The sequence below is a fragment of the Bos mutus genome, chromosome 7 (genome assembly GCF_027580195.1).
Source record: "Bos mutus isolate GX-2022 chromosome 7, NWIPB_WYAK_1.1, whole genome shotgun sequence".
Taxonomy (NCBI): Eukaryota; Metazoa; Chordata; class Mammalia; order Artiodactyla; family Bovidae; genus Bos; species Bos mutus.
In genome coordinates, this window is record NC_091623.1 from 47262704 (window position 1) to 47283109 (window position 20406).

Consider the following 20406-nt stretch of genomic DNA (forward strand, 5'->3'; position numbering starts at 1 on the left):
ACGCACACAGGAAAGGGGAAAAGAACCCCCAACCGTGAATCCGAACTCGGCCTCCCCACTCCACGCCCCCATCGCAGAGACAGTGGTACTGCTGCGTCTTCTCCAAGGATGCAGGGAGGGAGGTTGGGACCCCACGTGCCCTCGCCTGGCCTGACTTGAGGGTCAGAACCGATGCCATTCCCTGGCCGACTACCGGGGCCAGCCATCGGCAGTGGGCAGCCGCCGCAGAGGGGGTCCAGGTCGAAGGGGCTCTGCTAGGGGCCGGGCCAGAAGCAAAGGGTAGGGGAAGGTCTTTGGAAAGTCGCCGGGGCCTCCGGGGGCCGGGGAGAGGCGCTCGGACTTGATGCTGACGGGAGGGGTGGGTGAGGAGGCGCCACGGGCCGGGGGGCCATCCTCGCCCAAGCTGCGGCCCCCACTGCAGGGAGAGAGAGAGAGAGAGAGAGGAGCGGGGTCGTGAGCTCAGCGAGGAAGCCAGAAAGGTGGCATGGCTTGGGCAAAGATTGGGCAGGAGAACCTTGGGAAAGGAGGGGGTGGCGATCCCTCTTGGGGCTTCCAAAATAGCCGCCCATCCCACCAGACCAGTCGGGAGGGGTTGTGTGCAGAACTGAGAGCGGCCACCAGGGGTCAGCCGTGGCTAGGGGCTTTGAGAGACTGGTTTGGGGGGGGTGGGAGGGGGGTGGGGGGGGGCGGCCAACTGTGAACCCGAACTCAGGGAGTGAGGGACCGGGGAGACAGTTGGGGCACTTACCTAGGCTGCGTGGGTGTGGCCGGGGGCCCATCAGCCCTGGAGGGCTGCCAGGGGGCTAGGGTGGGGGGCTGCAGCAAGCCTGGGGGTGGAGGAGGATCCCCCAGGCCATACTCTGCGGGGGCAAGAAGAGAAAACTGAGGCCCTGACCCCAGGGAGCCCCTCCCCAAGCCTGACCCACCCTACCCGCCAGTTTGCAGTTCTGGCAGGCGGGGGAGTGTGGAGACACCCTCCCAAAGCCAGGGCAAGTGCATACCTGGGGGGCCGGCAGGGAGGAAGGGGAAGCTCCCGAGCGGGGGTCCGGGGGCAGCGGTGGAGCAGGGACTCTGCAGGCCACCGTAGAGTCCTCTCTGCGTGGAGACAGGGTAAAGGGGAGCCTGAGACCTGCAGCCAGGCCGCCCTGCCCCCGCAGCCCTTCCACCCCTTCCCCTCACTCACCGAGCTGCTCAGTCCCCCTCGGGTCCCGGCCAGGCCGCCAGGCAGGTCTGGCCTCCGCCCGTCCGTTGCCAGGTACAGGGGCGGTGGTGTCTTGCTGGCGAGATGGCACGGCGAGAAGAGAGGGTGCGCCAGGCCTGGGGAGCAGGGGACCCCCAGAGGAGGCAGGCAGCCACGTCATCTGATGAAGTCTGAGGTCCAAAGTGACGCCCACAGCCAAGCAGGGCCAGAGCCAACATTTCCCCGCTGCACAGCCCCCCAGAACCTCCACCCCCTGCCCAGGGCCTGTGACCCATGCTCACCTGGGGGCCCAGCTTTGGGGGCTGCTGGCCGGAAGGGGGATGGGCGGCTCTGGGCAGGCAGGGCCTCCCCAAGTCCAGTGGGTTCACAGGCCGGTGGGGGCAGCGCCCCGTATACCATGTCCGGGCTGGGCATAGTGGGGGCTGCGGGCTGCGGGCACAGAGGCCAGGATTGGTTGAGGAGCACGGAGATGAGGGCATCACTTCAACCTAGACAATCCCAGTGAGCTCGAGGGCCGGCTTCCACTTCCGGAAGCCCTCACCACTCGCCCCTCTGGCCTAAACGCCACGTGGCTGGGGAGCCTGTGTCTGCCTCCGTCTCTCCTTAAGAGCTAGGCCCAGAGCTGAGACTTCTTACTAAGCAAACGATTGGTCCCGAGGAGGCTTCCCAGGTTTAGACACATTAAAGAAATAAAGAAAGAAGGAACTGTCTGTTGCGCTCTTTTCCATCCTTCAAAGCCCCTACTATAATTCCTACTCCTCCAGGAAGTCTTCCCTGCTCCCCGACTCTAGGAATCCTGGTCTTGAGTCCTCTCGGTCTCAGCCCCAGCTACCTGGGCCTCAGAAGTGGGGGGAGGGCCCCATGAGGTGGGACAGGGAGTCACTTACATAGAGCCGGGGCCGGGGCAAGGCTGGGTCACCCCCATCACCTGCCAGCCTCCGCAGCTTCTCTCCTGGCCCCTCAAGCCCCTCGTCTGGCTCCAGCTCGGGTCCATCAAGGCCCACACCCCTCCGCTTCAGTGTCTGTGGGAAGGGAAGACAGCAGGGTGACCCCCCCCATCCCACCCGGCTCTGTGGGCAGGCAGAGTGCAGGCACAGCTGCTCCAGCTAAATCCCATTAACCAAAAACCCCAGGGAGTCATCTAGTAACTTCCAACTGTATGTGAGAGAGGGACTGTCCTGCCTGGGGACCAGAGAGGCCCAGGTCACACAGCAGGGGCAGAGATCCACCCAGGCCTGCTGGGTTATCCTAACGCTCCTCCTGAGTGTGATTTGGTTTCTGCATTCTGCGCCCAGGCACAGCCTCAGAGCCTGGCATGCAGGAGGTGGTTAATGAGCATCGGCTAGCTGAGCATCTAGAGGCTACTTCACAGGCTCTTCTAAGCTGTCTCCCCCCTGGAGCCAGTGATCTCTGTACTCCTAGACCCCTGCTTCTCCTCTACCAGCTTTTCCCCACTGTCTGTCACCTTGGGGCTCCCCAGACAGTCCTAGCCCAGTGCTCTGTCCACCCAGTGGCTTCAGCTTCCCGTTCCTGGGTAAAGATGCCCAGATCCAAAGTGACAGTGATCTTCGCGCCACACAACTGAGCCTGTGCACTCTACAGCCCATGCTCCACGAGAGAAGCCCGCCTGTGACATCCGAAAAAAAGCCCACGTGCCACGATGAGGGCCCAGTGAAGACCCAGCACAGCCAAAAATCAAAAGAAAAAAAAAAATAAAGGAACAGTGATCTTGCCCATCCTGGGTGGTGCTAGGCAGCTGCCCCTAGAGGGGACTCTCCATTACCCCAGACCTGTTGACTGGCATGCGTGTGTGCATGCGTGCTCAGTCGCTCAATGGTGTTCGATTCTTTGCGATGCTATGGGCTCTAGCCTGCCAGGCTCCTTTATCCATGAATTTTTCCAGGCAAGAATACTGGAGTGGGTTGCCATTTCCTCTCCAGGGGATCCAGCAAAGCCTAACTGCAAAGCTCATCTTTTGTGCAAACCAAGAGCCCCTAGGCTCTGAGTGTGCAGAGCGTGCTGGGCTTCGTGCGGCCGGGGAGGAGGGTCCTGGGGGTACCTCGAGGATGTCGGTGTTGGTGCGGCTCTCGTGGGGCTCGCTGTACTCCGTGTACTTCAGAAGCACCCGGTCCATATCTGTGCTGGCGTACTGGAAGAGGCGGTTGGAGCTGTTGAAGATGATGAGGGCGATCTCGCAGTCGCAGAGCACACTCAGCTCGTAGGCCTTCTTCATCAGCCCGAACTTTCGCTTGGTGAATGTTACCTGGACTCAGTATCCAAAGGCAGGGCAGGAGAAGACAAAAATTCAGGTGAGAGGGGGAGTCGAGGGGCCTATTTTTCCATGAACATGCTTCCTGATTTCATGCCTTTGCATGTGCTCTTTCCAAGTGTACTGCTCCTCACTTCTCAACCTGGCAAACTCCTATTGATGCTTCAAAACCTGGCCAAAATGTCCTCTCCTTAGGGAAGCTCTCCTTGGTCTCCAGGCAGATCCCACACTCCCTCTCTGAGCTCCCCAGTTCTGTACCTGTCTCTGGCCCAGCACTTTGAGTTGGATGTGTTTGTGTTGAGCTCCTGTGACTGGAGCTCCAGTCATCACAGAGAATCAATGAATAAATCATCATGAGAATGAGTAAATGCTGCATCTCAGACTCCTGACACTACATCAAGTCTCCTTATTCCCTTGCAGTTCCCCCAGATGGCCAAGCCTTTGCCCAGGCTGTGTTTCTTCTGCTAGGAAAGCCTTTCCCCAGCCACTGTTCCACCCAGTGAACTCACCTGCCGATTCCTTTGGTCCAGAATGCGTGAGATCTGAATTTTTTTCCTCCCCATGTCCCAGGCTGGGTGGAGTGCCCTTTGTCTGCAAGTGGGGGGTGGGGAGGAGAAGAGAACAGAGCAGGTGGATGGAAAGTGGGGACAGGCACCCCAGCATACCCCTATCTTCCTCCCACCCCTGCCAGGAGACAATGGGGAGAATGAGGTGGGCTGGGTCACCCCCACATCTCACACCATCAACCAGCCCAGGATGCATCAAATGCTCACTGAACACCTCAGACCAATGCCTTATAAGGAAAAGGTTGACCAAGGGGGGAAGATTGAGAGGTACAGGTGCCCCCAACTGAGGCTCTAAAGCAAAACAAGCTGATAGCTGTGGGACCTCAGGGGAGCCTGACCCCTGTCTGTGCATGGATAACAGCGCAGTGCACTGCCCAGCGCTGCTGGAGCATAAAATGAGTCAACCCACACAGGGCACTCAGATCTGCCCTGCAGACAGCAGCTGCCGTGGCTGCACTGCTGTTATGAACACCGGCGGCAGCCTGGAGGCCCTCAACAGGCCAGGCTGGAGGGCCATCCGATGATGGTACCCAGCGGGGCTCAGTGATCCGGAAGTAAGCCTGATCCACACAGCAGACACTTTTCAACTCATTCAGTCCACCCACGACAGCCCTTCCGTGAGCAAAGTTGAGGGCTGTGGTTACCAGAAAACATACATTAAAATATATATAAAACATGTATTTAAAAATTGCATTGCGAGTGGAAAAGACTAGAAGGAAATACTCAAGCTGGGAGTCAGTGCTGGGTGAAAATTTACAGGTGAGTTTTTAAAACTTGAGATGCAACTCACTTAACATGAGATTCGCCATTTTAACATGTGCAATTCCGTGACACTTAGAGCATTCATGATGTTGTGCAACCATCATCTCTACCTGGTTCCAGAAACTTTACCTTCTCTCAAAAGGAGACCCCAGGGGCTTTCCAGGCAGTCCAGTAGTTAAGACTGTGCTTCTACTGCAGGGGGCTGGGTTCAATCCCTGGTCAGGGAACTAAGATCCCACATGCAGTTTGGCAAGACCAAAAAACCAAAACCAAACAAACCAAAAACCCAGAAAACAAGACAAAGAGAAGGGCCAGCCCCATAGCAGCCACTCCCCGCTCCCCCTTCCTCAGCCCCCAGCAACCACTGATCTATGGATTTGGCCTGTTCTGGACATTTCTTATAAGTGGAATCATACAATGTGTGGCCTTTTCATCTTTTCCTTTTTCATTTTTATCTTTTGAATTTTCTAACTGTTCTCCCTCAGTGATTAAAGATTTCTATTTTTAAAAATGTGTGTTGGTTGGGGGTCGGGGGGCACTTCCTCAGTGGCTCAGTGGTTAAGACTCTGCTCCCCCAACTCAGGGGGCTTGGGTTGGATCCCTGGTCAGGGAACTAAGATCCCACATGCTGTATGGCACAGCCGAAAAAAACAGAAATTAAAAATGGGGGGAAGCCTAATAGAGACCCCATCCCTGACCTTCTTTCCAGTGGGAGGAGGGGGAATCCCCTGGGAAGACCTTCACTCAGAGACTTCAGACTGGGAAGAGGGGTGGGCTCATGCAAACTAGAGAGGAAGCCTGGACCCTCCTCATGGGGGTCTGGGATCTCCCTGGTGAGGGCCCCAGGTGAGAATGGGCAGCTCAGCGAGGGCAACGAGTAACCAAGACATGGCCCAGCTCTTTCCCAGCAGCCCCCAGGAAGGGCTCCTGGAATCAAGGAATCATATCGTCTGTCGTGCAGCACCCACCCCACTGTACAGAGAGCCATCCCATGGCCCCCGAGACCCCTCTGCCAACCCCATGACCACACTCCACCCCCCAGCCCTCTTGTGTCAGAGGGGACTGAGGCCGCACCACAGGCCTTCCCCAGGATGAAGTGGGGCCCGTGCTCAGGTCCCAGCCAGCCTCAGAGCAGAAGAGAGGTCTTCAGTAAGGGCAGCCTCTCCCTCAGCTTCAGTTTGCTGTTCTGTGAATGGGGTGGGTACGAAAGGCAGAGTAGCTCGCACAAAGCCTGAGAATGAGGTCTTGGGAAGTGTAGGGAAATGCAGGTCTATCTCTGGGAGAAACATACCCCAGCCCGAGGGGTCTGGGGGGGCTCCCCATCTTCCCAAAGATCCATAGCTGGAAATGTGAGTCACCCCAGCCTGTCATATGCATCCCACTAGGTCACCCCAGGCACACCCTCCACCTTCCCTGGTCTGGGTCTCTGAGTAGTCATAACTATGTAGAGTCCAGGCCAAAACGAGCCCCCACCGTGGCCCCCCAGCTCCAGCCTGACTTGCTAAATTTAACCTTTGGGGCTAATTTTAATCCCTGTCCGGAATCGGGCTAGTTCCCACGGCTGGGATGCATTATCCCCGCCCTGACGGGCCCCTGGGGACAGGAGGAGGGCATTGGCCCGGAGGTCTTGGTGCCAAGATGATTCCGGAAATGCCCCCCACGCCTGGAATCCCATGGGAACGTGGGGCTTGGACATGAGTCTCGGGGTCTGGAAGATCCAACTTTGGCCCCTTCTCCGTCTGTCCCCATTTTAGACAAGGACCTCCTGGCCAGGGCAGGGTTCATATAACAGGGGCGCCCCTGAGAGTCAGAAGGTCAGGAGGGGGGCTCTGAACTGAGACTCATGAGCTGAGACAGGAAGTGAGTTTTAGGCAGAAGGAATGGCAGGTGCAAAGTCCCTAAGGAAGAAGGAGATGCATCAAGAAGGCTAGAGTGAGGAAAGAGGGGAAAGTGCAGAGGAAGGGCCACTCTGGGTCCTCTGAGCTGCAGCGAGGCCTCTGGGTTTTGCTCTAAGAGCAATGGAGAGCCATGATGGATGGGGGTTCGTCAAGAAGGGACAGGACTTTAAAAACTTGAACATGGGGACCTTCCTGGTAGTCCAGTGGTTAAGACTCTGCATTCCTAATTCAGGGGACCAGGTCTGATCCCTGGTCGAGAAACTAGATCCCATATGCCTCAACTGAGATCCAGGGTGTTGCACCTAAAACCTGATATAGCCCCAAATTAAAAACAAACAAACAAACAAACTGGTCCAGTCAGAAAAAAAGCCACAAAAACTTGGTCCTAGCTGTCATGGGGAGCAAGACTGTTGGAGGCAGAGGTAAAGAGAACAGGAAGCTGCAGAGAGGCCAGAGCTGTGTCCATCTGGGCCGAGACCGGGGGTTAGGCCCCCTCTGTGCTCTGCCTGCGTCCTGCACTTTAAGTCACTGTGCTCTAGGGCTCTTTGGTTCCTCAAGAGGCCACCAGGTCCCCTGACATCTCTGGAGGCAGGCCTGACAGGTGCAGATGGAGTCCTGCAGGGGTTTGCGTCTTCTGACCCTTGATGACTTTGGAACCCCCAGTCTTCACCTAGGAACCAAAGTCACCCCCTGCTCTGGTCCTGGAGGGATCTACCCAGCACATAGCTCTGATCATGCCCCTTCCTAATTACACACTCCTCACGGTTCCCCACTGCCCTCAGGAGGAAGGAAGCTCCAGTCCTCAGTCTGGCATTCAAGGTCCTGCCCTAATCAGCTCCTGCCCACTGTTCTCTACCTTCCACAAAATGTCTGTTTGAAATCCCCTTTTTGCCTCTTCTGCACCTGGCCAACTCCTATTCACACTTCAAACACCCAGCTCAAGAAATCCATTCCTTCAGGAAGCCCTCCCTGCCCTCTCACTCTGGTCTCCCACAGCCTCCATCCTTCCCCTCTAGTTCTGACACTGTGGGCTGTCTGACGGGGGGGTCGTATATCTGCCTCTCTCCTTCTCCCCCAGCCCGGAAGACCCTCAGGACCAGACACAGGGGTGACTGGGAAGATATGGAGTGGGTCAAGAGGGACACGTCTGAACTCCCCTCAGCTTCCCTCAACAACTTCCTCTCAGACTCCCCCAGCTGACTCCCTACCCAGAAATACACGCGCATGCAAATCCAACCGCTCAGCGTTGACCTGCCTCAGGCCCAGGTGTGAAGGGCCAGCCAAGGAATGCAGAGGCGGGAGGCCCAGGGTGTGCGTATATATTTGTACTCACATGCAAATCCCCACCCTGAGCCGCAGACAGACCTGGCGGCCAGTTCTCCAGATGTTGGCGTGATGGTGATCGGAACTGCTGGGGGGAGGTGGCGGTGCGTGCTGAATGTGCAGGGCACGAGGGGGGAGGCTGAGGTTAGGAGAGGCTGAGGTTGGGAGAGGCTGAGGTTGGGAGAGGCTGAGGTTGGGGAAGGCCTCTTCTGCGGACAAGCCCCCAACCCCCCAACCAAGGTCCAGCTAGAAAGCCTAGAGCTTGTTGCATCTGCCCAGCAGAGTGGCAGAGGTGAACCCATAGACCCAGGAAAGGGAAGAAGAGCCAGGAAAAATCCAAGAGGGCACCTCAACGGAGAAAGCTTGCAGCTGGGCCTCAGTGGGAGGGCTGGATGGGGGCCTGAGCACACGGGCAGGGGAGTGGGCATTTGAAGTCAAGAGTCCAGTACCTCCCCACCCCTATCTTTGTACCCCAGTTACCAAGTGTAAACTACGTGCCAACCATTGCGATCAACTGACCTCAAAAGAAATAGAAAGCTTAAGTAGACCAATGACCATGGAAAATTAAAAAAGTGTCTCGAGACATACCATCAAAAGGCTAACAGGCCCCTACGGTTTTATAGCTGTTTTATCAAACCTTAGAGGACAGGAAAGTGAAATGTTCTTTAAACTAACTCAGACCTTTAAAAACAGGGGCACTCCAAGTCATTTTAATGAAACTCTGATAGGTCAGAACCTAAGTCTAAAAAGAGAGAAGTATTGACCACAAAAGGGGCCATGTTAGTAGCCAGGGATTCAAGGAAGACCTCTCTGAAGAGGTGATGTTTGAACTGAGACCAGAGGCACAAGAAAGACACAGGCAGTGAAGGGAAGAGTCAGTGAGAGGATCTGGTGGGAGGGTGTTCCTGGCAGGGGAGCTGCAACGCCAAAAGCTCAGAGTGCTCATGAGTTTGACATTTTGCAAACAGCAAAGAAATCTGAACGGCTGGACAACGTGAACAAGGGCGAGAGGGGAGGGGGATGGTGGTGGTGGGAGTGGGGTTGGATCATGTAGGTCCACAGTGAAGAGTGTGGGTTTTACTCAGAGGGCATCAGGGAGCGATAGAGAATTTGGGGGCAAAGGAGTACCTAGATATGATTTTGACAGTTTAAAATCCCCCCATATTTTCTTGCATTGCTGGTGGGAGGGGAAAGAAGAAGAGGCACTCTGAAAAACTGCCTGGAATCTACTAAAGCTGAGCAAGCAGCTACCCTCCAACCCGGTGATCCTTCCCCTTCCCTTGTATTTACCGAAGACAAAAGGGCCCAAGTAAGAAATTACACAAACAAGGACATTCTCAGCAACTTCGTTCATCATAGCCCCAGACTGGAAATGATTCAAATGCCCTCAATGGGAGAACTGACAACTACTTTCTCGTACATTCTATGATGGGCTACTATACAGCACAGAAAAAGGATGCGTCTCAGCTCCACGCAACCGTACAGGTGAACCTCCCAGATCATGGGCTGATTCAACAATAATTGGGCTCTGCAGAGGGGACACGCCACGTGATTCCATTGATACGAAGTTCCAGAACAGGCAAAAGTCACCTCCAGTGATGGATATGAGCACAGTGGCCACGCTAAGCAGGCACTGTGACAAGATAGTGCAAGTCAGGGGGCTGGAGCTCTGTTCCCTGGACCAGCTTTACTCAGTTGGTGCAAGTTTTTTAGTCCTACTCCACTGATTTTTGCATTTCCCTCTACCTGACTTAACCAAAAGGATTTTTTAAAAAGTACCACCCCCCCAGCCCCTACTCAGGTTGCTGTGACGACAGCATCTGTCTGGGCAGGAGTGAGATGACAGGGAGAAGCAGGGGCAGACGTCCAGGCAGGAGACGTGGGGCCTGAACTGAGACCGGGGCTGCAGGAAGGCAGAGAGGATGGGCTGTTTGGCAACCGAGGGGACAGGATATGCTGGTGGCATATGCCTGGGGTTGGAGGGAGCCTGGGGTCTCAGGCCTGAGCGCTATTTGTGGGGGGAAACTGAGGGTGTGTGCGGTGCGTGCATGCATGCTAACTCATGTTCAACTCTGTGCGACCCCATGGCCTATATGGCCTGCCAGGCTCCTCTGTCCATGGAATTCACCAGGCAAGAACACTGGAGTGGGTTGCCATTCCCTTCTCCAGGGGATCTTCCCAACCCAGGGATCAAAATCAAGCCTCCTGAATTGCAGGCAGTTTCTTTACCGCTGAGCCACTGGGGAAGCCCCACACTGGGGTCACACAGGAGGATCTCATAAGCACCCGGAGCATGACTAAGTCTCTACTGTGACACCTGTGGTCACTAAAGTCCATCAACAAGCACCCCTGAAGTCCTCTAGGCCATGACTGTCACCTCCCTCTAAGAGGCCTCTCAGCGCCCTGGTGATGGAGAGGGAGGTCTGGAAAGAATCCCACCCTCCCACTCACCCTTCACTGTGGGCCTCTTCCTGTGGAAGGACTCAGTTTTCTCATCTATAAATGGGAGTGAGAATCCATCTGCCACCAGCTGAGGAGGAGGGGGCAGTGGTGGGGTCTTTTGACCTTGTCTCTGGACTCCCAGAAGCCAGAAGGCAGAGGAGTTTTGGAGCTGGGGTTGCTGAGTCAGCATGCCATCTCGTGAGGCCACGGGGATCCTTTCTGTGGCAAGCTGGGTGGCATCAGGCCCCTACCTGCCCCCCCTCCATAAAGCGGGTCATGGAATCCTGATCTCAAAGGCTCTGCAGCGAGGGTCTGAGATAAAAGACCAGGAACCATCGAGTTCCCCTTCTCGGCCCTCAGTGGGGCTTTAATGGAGGGGCCAGCAGCAGAGTTAGGCTGCCCGACCCTTGAGCCCAGAGGCCACAGTGTGGCAGGGGACCCAGGCCAGGAAGGAGGGGAGGAAAGGAGAAGTGAGAGGCAGGTGGGTGGCGGGGGGAGGTGAGGGCCCAGGGGACGCGGCGAAGCGGGGAGGGGTCGCTGCGCCTGGGCCCGGCAGCAAATCAGGCCAGCAGCCCGGCCTCACGCAACCGAGGCGGTGGTTTCATCACCTGTTCCCCAAGCACCTCGTTACGGGCAACAGGAAGAGCCCCTTGGAAAGTCGGGACCCCCCCTCCCCTCTCTTGAGGGCTCCGGAGGCTCTGACCCCAGCTGCTGGAGACCCTCCCCCACCCCAGCCGGGGCCCTGGGCCGCCTCCTCCCCTGGGAGCCTGGGGAGATAGAGGCCCAGGTTGGGGGGGGCACTGTGGGTGACCTAGGGGCTGGCTAGCCCACAGTGGCCCCTCTCCTGCCCTTGGGAGAAGGCGGGCTCTGGCAGTGACTCCTGTGTGGCCAAGCTTCTCCAGGCCAGTTTCCTACCCCAGAAGATGGGGAGAGCCAGGGACACCTCCCTGAGATGGGGGGCTCTCTGAAGTAGGTGTGGTTGAGTTGCTGTATCCCTCTTTCTCTATGCAGGCAGAAGAACTCCTTAGGGTCTTCTCCCCTCAGCCCAGGGGTGCCCAGGTCAGACTGAGGGCACCAGGTGGACCCAGGAAGGGTGCTGGGGACAGGCGGCTCAGGGAGAAAGCCCTTCCTCACATGTACAGATGGGGGGTTTGGGAGATTCCCCTCGTAGGGAGACTCCCCCCAAACACATGAACCATCCTGAACACATGCAGTCCACAGGTCTTGTAGACCCCTTCCAAACCCACATGGCTCACCAAACACGCGTATCCCGAGACCACACACAGATGCCCGATTACACACAGACCTCTCACACACACACGGACTCCCCGACACATAACCCCCCGAATGCACACAAACCCTCATTATATGTAGACACCTGCAAGCACACCGTGACCCCAACATGTAACCTTTCTAGACACACATAGAGCTTCCCCAAACACAAGGAGACTCCCCAGATCCATGCTGGCCCCCCATTACAAGCAGGCAGCTGGACACCGGTCGGGGCTCTATCTCTGCAGTGGTATCGCCCACCCTCTGACTTCCTGAGGCAGGTTGGGAGCACTCCCCAGGGGAGAGATGCAGGCTAGGGGGTGGGGGTTCTGAGGGTGGGGTGAGGGGCCAGGAGGGCCTCAGGGATCATATGTATGGAAGCCGCATGGGGACAACAGGCTACATCAGTACAGGTGGCAGAGCACTGTGGGCATCTTCGGGTAGTTACGGGGCCTGCCGGAGGGGAGGGGGCAGCTGTTGAGGGTGGGATGCGTTACCCACGTGTGGCTCTGAATCCCAGAAACCCAGAAGGTTCCAGGTGGAGAAGGCCCTTTGTGGGGGGAGGTCCCTTTGTCTATCCGCCCCTCTGACAATCATGGGGAAACTGAGGCCGAGTTGGGAACCCTCAAACCGCCCCCTCCACAGACCCCTCTGCAGGCCTGCTTCCGGGAGGGCCCAGCGTGGCTGTGTGCTGAGGGGTCTGCGGGCCTGGCTGTGGCTGGGGGCTTGGCCAGACCGGGGTTCCTGCCCTGGCTCCACTGCACAGTCGCTGCTTGACGTGCTCCGAGCCTGTTTCCCCATCTATGCAGCGGGCCCTGGCGCCCGCTCACCTGTGCCCCCACTTTAGGAGGGCCTCATCTAACAGCAGACTCGCTCACCGTCTGCCCCATTCCTGGCACCTGAGACACCAGCCCCAGACAGACCTGCCTCTCCTCCATCACCAGGTCTTCGCCCTGCCGTGCCCTCTGTCCCGGACGCCCTTCTCAGACTCACCCAGATTCGAAAAGCTGCTACGTGTCCTTCAGGGCTGGGCAGAAACCTGTCTAGGAGTGCTAATCTCCCCAGAGCAGACTTCTCTTTCCCTGAGTAGCTTAGTCCTACCGGGTATGTTCGGTGCTTCTTGGTTAGTTTCTCTGATGATCGTGTGTGTGTCAGTCGCTCAGTCATGTCCGACTCTTTGTGACCCCATGGACTGCAGCCCACCAGGCTCTTCTGTCCGTGGAATTCTCCAGGCAGGAATACTGGAGTGGGTAGCCATGCCCTTCTCCAGGGGATCTTCCTGACGCAGCGATCGAGCCCGGGTCTCCTGCACTGCAGGCAGACTCTTTACCATCTGAGCCCAGGGAAGCCTCTCTGATGGTCATACTGCGGCCCTGAGAGGTCCATTCCGTGAGGGCAGAGATGGGGCCTTCCCAGTGCCCAGCACAGAGTAGGTCTGCATCACCCTTCCTTGAACGAGCCAACCAACAACTGCTTCACAAATGGAAGAGACATCGGCAATGGGTTCCGTTTTCTTTTAAAGACCTCGTGGCTCACAAAACAAACTCGAGGCCCCATCTGGCGCACAGGCTGCCAGTGTGAGAGGCCCCCCAACATCCTCACGCTGAACAGCCCCCAGCACAACGGCCCGCTGCACGGAGCTCATGCCTCTCTCAGTCCCAGGTCCCTGTGCCCACCTCAGAAGGAAACTACATCCTGAAGTCACGAGGGCCTGGCTGCCCTGTCCACTGCAGGTCCTGCCAGGAAGGCTGGTTTTTGTCACAGCCACTGCAAAATCGACTCATTGCCCCACTCGTCTCCCGTGGGGCTTAGGACTTATACCCCTGGGGCTGGGAGAGACCGTACATTCAACACCCAACCCTGCTATCTCAGGCCTTGCCCGGTCCAAGGCCCCCAACCATGTCCCCTAAGCTGCAATGGCAGCTACAGGAATGGCCCAAGGTTTCTCTCTCTTTGTTCCAGAGAAAGATGTCCCCATAGGGCCCCAGAAATTCATCCCCAGAGGCCTGGGCCTCCCTGCTTGGGAAATTAACACATCTGTCAGAGCTGGGCAGAAGGGACTTAGCCCACAGCCCAGCAGAGCAGAGATACAGCCAGTGGGGAGCCCACTGGGGCCCCTGGGGCGTCCCTGGTCCCCACTTTCTTCCCCCAGAAATGTCTATGGTTCACCAAGGTGTCGGGGATACAAGGGCAGGGAGGAGCCAGACCCAGCCTGACCTTCTGCATTGCCCAGTCTGGTGAGAGAGACGACAGACACATCACGGTGTCAGGGACAGAATAACGATGGAATTCTACAGGGGGAGGCAGAGGGGGAGGTGGTGCAGAGCAAGTTGTTTTGAACAGAGGGGCCAGAAAAGGCCTTCTGGAAAGGGAACCACAAGGAGGAGAGTACACCAACCCTGCAAGGATGTGGAGAATGGCAGGTGCAAAGGCCCAGAGGTGGGCATGTGCTAGGTGGGTTCCAGGTATGGTGGATGTTGGCATTGCTGAGAATGGGTGAGCAACGGGCAGCCAGAAGCAGAGGGGAGCAGGGAGGCCACAGGGGACTCGGGAATCAGGGTGAGAGAGGGGACTGCAGAGCAACTGAGTCCTGGAGGGTGCATGAGTTGGGGCGGGGGGGCAGAGGCCGCAGTATGATTCTGGATTTGCAGCAGCCCCCGCGGTTGCTGTGAGGAGGAGCCCTTTAGGTGCAGGGCAGCGTCCAGCAGGAGATGAGGCTCTGGTTGTGGAAACGGGACAGAGGCAGGCCTGTGTCGCAGCAGTGACTTGTTGCGACAGCTGGCCTGCACTGTTCCCTTCTGCAGACCCCAGCTCAACCAGACCCCCAGCTCAACCTCTAGTGAGCACGAACCTGGAGGGGGTCAGACAGGGAAGCTGACAGGCCTGAGGCCTGCTCGGCCCCTGGTGCAGGGTGGGGTGAGATGGGCCTGGATGGGGCTCACAGCACTCCACTCGGTCATGGTTCGGATGGCACCTCCTGTTTCTGGGTGCCTGCTGTCTGCCCGGGGCCCACACTCCACCTCATTTACACACAGGACCAGCCTGACTCAGATAGCCCAGTGAAGCGGAGGTGGCTGCCCTGTTTTACACAGCAGGAAGTGGGCTCCTTCCCAGGGCCACACAGTGGGACCCCAGATCCTCATTCGAGTGTGGGTTTGTATCCCATAGCTGTCCAGCTGCACCCCAAACCCAGCCCCCCTCAGCCGCCCGACCCAGTCCGAGAAGTGCGCCTGGGTACTAGTGGGGTCTGAGACACTCCTTTCTGGACTACCTGGGGCCAACGGGCAGTCTCACAAGGTCCCCAAGTTGCAGGCACAGGGAAGCCCTTTGGGCGTGCTGAGAAATGGGATCCAATCCTTGTGTTCACCTGACTTGGATTCATGAGCCTGGGCTGGGGTGACCTCTCCTACCCCAAATGGGATCCCAGGCGTGTGATAAATCCTCTCCAAAAAAATGACATCTGTCTGCAAGTGCCTATGTGCCTCAAATCTTCCGGAAGGTCAAATCCCCAACATGTCTACACTCATTGCATCTGAGTTGGGGTGACAAATGACCTTAATTCCCTCTCTCCTCTAATTTGCATTTTCCAGATGTCTGCCTGGTTGGGTAATGATTTAATGAAATCAATCATTACTTGGAGATGGGGAGTAAGACGAGCTCAGACGTCTCAGGTCACAAGGGCATCCAGAGAGCTCAGAAAAGGGCAGTGATCTGTCTGAGGTCACACAGAGAGGGACAAGAGGAAGCTGGGGCCAGCCTGTCACTTCGGGCTTTGTTCTCCTAGGGTCCGAGGGGCAGCCTGGAGCCCATCCTTTCTCTGAGGGGCCTGGGTGTTTCCACCTGGCCTCAGTGTTCGCTCCTGCAGTGGCAGCTTCAGACTAGTGAGTTTCCAGCTGTCACAGGTGAGACCCCAGGACCCTCAATGTCCCCAGATTCCATTCACTGGAAGCCAAGATTCACTTCTGGACTTAGGTGAAGGAAGGCAGGTATGGGGACAGGAGGGAGGAAGGCTTTATCCCAAAGCTCCGTTGACTTTTGGACTCAAACCCCACACACTTGTCTTTCTAAGTCTAAATACTTTTTTGAACCCCATTTCCTTTACCCCAAGAGTCTGCAAGTGCTCAACCCTGGACGCCAAAGGTCCAGAGGTCCTGACCTTCCCCTGTGAGGGTTCTCAGCCAGGTCAGTCAAAAGGCCTCATCTGTGTCTGACCTCTCAGGTCTGCAGCTTGGGCACAGGGAATAGCCTGGGACTCCAGCTGGTGACGTCCATTGCCCAGGACCCTGAGAGACACAGAGGGCGGGGACCATGACCAGGAAAGTAACTCGGCCACCAGTTTGTCATAAGCTGACAACCTCGGGCGGCTGTGACTACTGTTCCTCCGATGAGACACTGGGGCGTGGGGAGGAAGTGGTCCAGGCACTTGTGGCCCCTGCTCAGGGCTCTGTGCCCACAGTCCTGCCCGCAGCCACAGAGGCACCCCGTGGGCCCAGCCGAGACCCCACAGGGCGGGGGAGGGTCACGGCGGTCACAGGCACACGTGGAAGCCATGCCACATGAAGGTGCGGGGCCGTGACACACGAAGGCACACTCACAGCAGGAAAGCAGGGGACTGTGGTTGTGCACGGGGGCCTCCAGGATGCACAAAGGGGTGTGCCCCAGGAAAAGAAACCACTGGAGCTCACAGACGCACACCAGAGTCTCATGGCACCACGACTTTAGACACACAACTCCCCAGCTGACATCAAAACCTTCAGTCACATGCCCTTTGGCCATACAACCTTTCAGCGATGACACACACTCCCTCAGACACAACTCCTGGACATGCAAACCCTGGGACACTCACCCACTTGGACACACAAACGTCTCAGGAACACAACAACCCTTGAAAAGCCCCTCGAACACAGCCCTCAGATTCACACCCCTTGAACATATACACTTTGGACACACAAATCCTGGACGCATAGCCTCTCAAACTCACAATCCTAGGGCTGCAAACCTCTTAGACACAGCTCTCCCGCGTACAGCAGCACCCTCGGACCTTAAAACTCATCCCAGCCCACAGATGCCATTCAAAGGACGCTGTACAGACCTCGGCCCGACGCGAGACGCACCTGCTCCACCTGGACCCTCCTGTACTGACCGGGCGCCAGCGGCTCAGAAGTCGGACCGAGCGCCGGGCGGCCACAGGTGCCTTCTGAGCTGGCGGCCCCGCCCCCCCCGGAGCTGATTGGGCGCGACGCAAATTTGCATAGAGGGCGAGCCCGAGGGCTGCGGTGGGCGGGCACTTGGGCGTGGCCGGGTCCCGGGAGTTCCGGGACCGGGAATCCGAAGCTGGAAGACAGTGAGGTGGGGAAATAGTATAATGAGGGATGGGGACCGGAAGGGGCTGGATCAGACTTGCCAGGCATCCCCCGCTGTCAGTGGGCGACCCTAACCTTACCATTGAGCCTGACCCTAATTCGGACCCTGTCTGTAACCCCTGCTATCTCCTACCCTGGACTTACTCCAACCTAAGTGAAATGTAACTCCGATCGGGACCCTGAGGCCCCAGACCTAGAGACCTTCTCGCAGCCAACCCTGACCCTTGCCCTCACCCAGATTCAGGGACTGCAGAAGAGGCTTCTGGGATCGCTCGTGGCCTCACCCAGCTGCGTCCCTTCTGCAGCGGCATGTGTGACCCACATGCTTCGACAGGAGGATAACAGAGCCCTCGGTAACTGGGCACCCTCCTCCTGAAGTGGTCACCTTCTGGGACTGGACCCCTCTCTGAGATCCCAGCACCACCCGCGACAGGTCCCAAACCCAGAGGGGGATCAGAGCAAGATTAGGGAGTGAATCAAGGTGGAAAGGATTCCAGGATGAATATGACCTTTGACTGGGTGATCCTGGAGAAGCCCCCAGTTTGGAGAGCTTCCCCTAAAGAAGGGCATTTGTAATGGGCCTTGAAGCATGAGTAAGAGTTTGTCACTGGTGAGTTTTTCCAAGAGGAATTGCAAGGGGGTAGAGAAAGTGCAGAACATTCTTTGGTGGGGAAAGATGAAGCCTGAGCAGTGAGTGGAAGTAGATTGGGCTGGGGGCCCTTTAAAGAAGGGCGTGGAGATAGGAGGAGGGGGCCCATTTGGGGCAGACGAAAGAGGAGAGTAGGTGAGTTGCAATGGCTGTCTGTCATTCTTCTCAGAACACAACAGATGATCAGACCTTTGGACTCAGGAGGGAACATGTGGCGATATAGTTTGTGAGGGACACTGAGGGAGGGAACAGAGGTCCTGGAAGGCTTGTGTTTCTCCCCACACAGCAGTTTCCCAATCTGCGACATGGGCAGTTTGCACCCCTAGCCGGCAAACAGATTTTTCTTTGGGGGAAAAAAAAAACTAGGGTTGGTGGGGATCAGGTTTCCTGCCTCTCCCACCCCAACCTTGCTGCCCTTCAGTGCCCAACACCAGATGTTCGGGTGACCCAGACCAGGCTGGGGGCTTCTGCCTAGGCTCCAAGGCACAGAATGAGTCCTGCAGAGTGTGGAGGTGGCTAGGGAGCCCTGGGCCCCTCGAGGGCCGCTCTGTTTACCCGAGACCGCCTGCTTGCCTCTGATGCAACAGGCAGGCTCTGGTTACGTGAGGGCAGCAGCTGGAGCAGCCCTGGGGGCAGCCGGAGCTGAGCCAGCTGGGGATGCCCACCGTGGGGCACACCTCCCGCCCTCTCCCACCACTGGGGCTCCCTCCTGCATTCTCGCCCCGGCCATGTGGCCCCCTTCCACCTCTCTCCTTCCCAAACCCCCTTCCCAACCCAGTCCAGACCCTCTTCCATCATTCACAGTTTCCTATAATGGCTCCTTCTTTTCGCCTTTACCCCTGTTCCTGTCCTATACGTGTGCCCATCACTGGCTGCGTTAGCTCGTGTGGGCCCACATCCTCCCGTGGGGCAATCAGGAACCTTGACCTCAGTCTTTTCTGATGAGGGGACCCTCTTAGGAGCTGGAGTAAGAGACTGGGGGTTGAAAGGGAGATTTCAGGGGAGATTGGAATAGAAAAGGCTGGAGAGGGAGATCTGGGAAGAGGCCTGGTAGATGGGGAAGGTGGACAGGGGTGGGAAGGTTAAGTAGGTGTAGAAGCTGCTCCCCCCAAGTCTCCCTTCTCCATATATTCTCCCAGAATGTCAGCAGGGGAAGCCTTTGACAGCTCCTCCATGGTAAGGGCAGTGTGGTTCAGTGGGTAGGGCTTCAGGCTTCAAGGACCCTGGGTTCCCACCTGTTCTGACTCCCACTTGCTGTGTGACCTCAGGCCAGTCACTTCACTCCTCTGAGCCTGTTTGCTCATGGGAACAACGGGGACAATAGTGGTGCCTCCTCAGGGGTAGAAGTGTTTCAGGCTCGGTCTCCAATACCCCCTCCTCCTCCCAAAGCCTTCATTATCCCCCTTCCATCTGGTGTTCTGACACCCCCATCCCTCTTCCCACCTCAGCACTGGCCCAGAGGTTCAGAAATGCCTGTGGTCATCTCTGTCTCCTGGAGTCTGGGATCTCCTTGCGATTGGGCTGTGTGTTGTGGTAGCACAAAAGGGGTGTTTTCATGGGTTTCTTGAAAAACTGGAGAGGTTCTGAGTAGTCTAGGGGTCTGGGGACCAACCTTGGGGCAACCAGAGGCCTTGCTGAGGGATGAGGTGGGGCTGGCAACGGGCTTCCCAGGAGCAGGACCCTCTGAGAGGGCAGGGCAGGAGTAAAATAAGAACCGGGACTTGGATCAGGACTCAAAACAGAAAGTCAAAATTCATGTCTGACTCCTGTCCTGACCACCGTGGACCAGCCGCAGGCAAGTCGCTGCCCTCTCGGGCCTCATTTTACTCCATCCAGAGATCTAAAAGAGGGGTCCCACACGTTACCCAAGGAGCCCTTCCAGGTTACCTCCACTCTCACGGGCGCTAGGTTCCCTACTCGAATGTCTCTTGGCACGAGGAGGTCGTTGCTTTTTTTTTAGGAGGTCGTTTCTGAGAGCAAGTCTTAGTGAGCTAGGGAATGCCCACACCCTCCACTCTGGTGAATAGATAAGGCCACTAGTGCATGGGGCAGGTGCGAGGTCTTTCTGGGTAGTGGCCTCTCGAAGTCTTAATTCACTTTCTGGATAACTGGAGCAAGGACGCATGAGGTGGAAAAGGGCAGAGGGTCACACTGCACTCTCCAGGATCTGCCAAGACTGCGGACAATGACCGCTCAGAGGTGGAGAGCCCTGCCAAGGCTTTGCCTCTTGCACCCCCTGGCGGTCGTCGGGGGTGGGACGTTCGCCAGGTGGTGGTTTAGTCGCTAAGTCGCATCCAACTCTAGCGACCCCGTTGACTGTAGGCGGCCAGGCTCCTCTGTCCATGGGGTTCAAGAATACTGGAGTGGGTTGCCATTTCCTTCTCCAGGGGAACTTCCCGACCCAGGGATCAAACCCAGGTCTCCTGCATTGCAAGCTGATTCTTTACCAACTGAGCTATGGGGGAAGCCCCAGGGACATTCACCAGGAGTGAAGGGCAAATTGGCCATAGGAATGAAAGGCAAAAGTAATCACACCCCCCGGGCGCACAGGACTTGCGGTGGTGGTGGGATCTGACAACCCACAGTCCCGCACAGACCTCTTTGACAGTACTGTTAGTCACTGGCTGAGGTCGTGTTCAGAGACTGTGGGTGATAAGGAGC

At 57.1% G+C, this 20406-nt stretch overlaps 1 protein-coding gene across 3 annotated transcripts in view; it reads right to left on the reverse strand.

Moving 5' to 3' along the window:
• MEF2B (myocyte enhancer factor 2B) overlaps positions 1-20406 on the reverse strand; it is a 25354-nt gene continuing 4948 nt past the window's right edge. Inside the window, exons 2-10 of one of the 3 annotated variants that reach the window (XM_070373402.1) lie at positions 16826-17067; positions 3980-4061; positions 3261-3464; positions 2089-2223; positions 1483-1630; positions 1184-1317; positions 1002-1095; positions 749-860; positions 1-415 (exon numbers count right to left, since the gene is read on the reverse strand). In XM_070373402.1, coding sequence (XP_070229503.1) covers positions 190-415; positions 749-860; positions 1002-1095; positions 1184-1317; positions 1483-1630; positions 2089-2223; positions 3261-3464; positions 3980-4033 — 1107 coding nt within the window. In that variant the 5' untranslated portion in view covers positions 4034-4061; positions 16826-17067 and the 3' untranslated portion in view covers positions 1-189. The remainder of the gene's footprint in view (positions 416-748; positions 861-1001; positions 1096-1183; positions 1318-1482; positions 1631-2088; positions 2224-3260; positions 3465-3979; positions 4062-16825; positions 17068-20406) is intronic. The other 2 variants (XM_005898293.2, XM_070373403.1) reach the window with 2 other exon arrangements.